At 47.2% G+C, this 1164-nt stretch overlaps 1 protein-coding gene across 1 annotated transcript; it reads left to right on the forward strand.

Annotated features, from left to right (window-relative positions):
- Window positions 1-5: 5 nt before the first annotated feature.
- LOC112139111 (retinal homeobox protein Rx1) lies at window positions 6-811 on the forward strand (the record flags this gene model as incomplete). Its single annotated transcript, XM_024261813.2, has 1 exon — window positions 6-811. A coding segment is annotated over one exon (468 nt), but the record flags the coding sequence as incomplete, so codon positions are not given.
- Window positions 812-1164: the final 353 nt, after the last annotated feature.

A 1164-nucleotide genomic window follows, 5' to 3' on the forward strand; every position in this document is an offset into this window, starting at 1 on the left:
TTCAGAACCGCAGAGCTAAATGGCGTCGACAGGAAAAAATGGACGCGAGCGCCATGAAGCTCCACGACTCCCCCATGCTCTCCTTCAACCGTTCGGCGTCCGTCCACCCCAGCGTGGGGCCGGTGACCAATTCGCTGGCGCTGGACCCCTGGCTGCCCTCGCCTCTGTCCAGCGCCACACCGGTCCACAGCATCCCGGGCTTCATGAGTCCAGCTCAGGGCCTCCAGCCCGGCTATCCGAGCCACAGCTTCATCAACGTCACCCCCCACGCTCCCCACTCCCATCCTCATCCTCACCCCTCCATGGGGCAGGGGATGCAGAGCATGGCTCCTCCTCCGTACCAGTGTGCAGCGGCATACCCTGAGAAGTTCCCACTGGAGAACGTGGACCAGCGGAGCTCAAGCATCGCTGCTTTAAGAATGAAAGCCAAGGAGCACATCCAGTCTATGGACAAAACATGGCAACCCATGTGAGCGCATGAGTCCAGGGAATCAAATCGAAATGAGAAAAGGTGGATTTTAAACTGTGAAATTTTACTTTTTTCTAGGTTTTTCTATTAACTAATTCTATTTTTTCCTGCTGTGTGGGTACATATTTTGTTTTAATGACGCCAAGTAGCAGAAATATGGAGTCAAATCAGTATCAGCTTAAAGGGAATGAAAAGCAATATTGAAAATGTGATAAAAAGGCTTTGTAAATTAAAAATAATAATAATAATAATTTGAAAGCAGCTTTAAACTCGAAAATACACATTGATTATAAGAGCTCAAAGCCCCCTCCCCACATGAAATTAGGATCAGCTTGGCAGCGAAAATTCTTCCTTTCTCCCTTCCCCTTCATTTAGCCCTCCAAACGGAGGGTTATGAAAAAATAGTGTCTAATATTTCGGACGTTACTTTTGTCCAATGGCGTCATCAATAATCGCCGGTCCGCTAGCTTTAGCGCGGAGCTCCCAGAGCTTGAATATACATAAAAACAGTGTTTTCATAACTTTAAAAAGGTCATGCGACAACAAAAAAAGTAATTACTGCCATTTCAATGTAAACGTCTGTGCTTCAGAGCGCACCGACGTGAAGAACAGCGTTTCTCAGCGCAACCTGGATTACTCTCGCGATGGTGGACGGGAAATTTAAAAATTAACAATCCCAGACACGACTTGCACTT

Source organism: Oryzias melastigma, unplaced genomic scaffold (genome assembly GCF_002922805.2).
Source record: "Oryzias melastigma strain HK-1 unplaced genomic scaffold, ASM292280v2 sc04655, whole genome shotgun sequence".
Classification (NCBI taxonomy): Eukaryota; Metazoa; Chordata; class Actinopteri; order Beloniformes; family Adrianichthyidae; genus Oryzias; species Oryzias melastigma.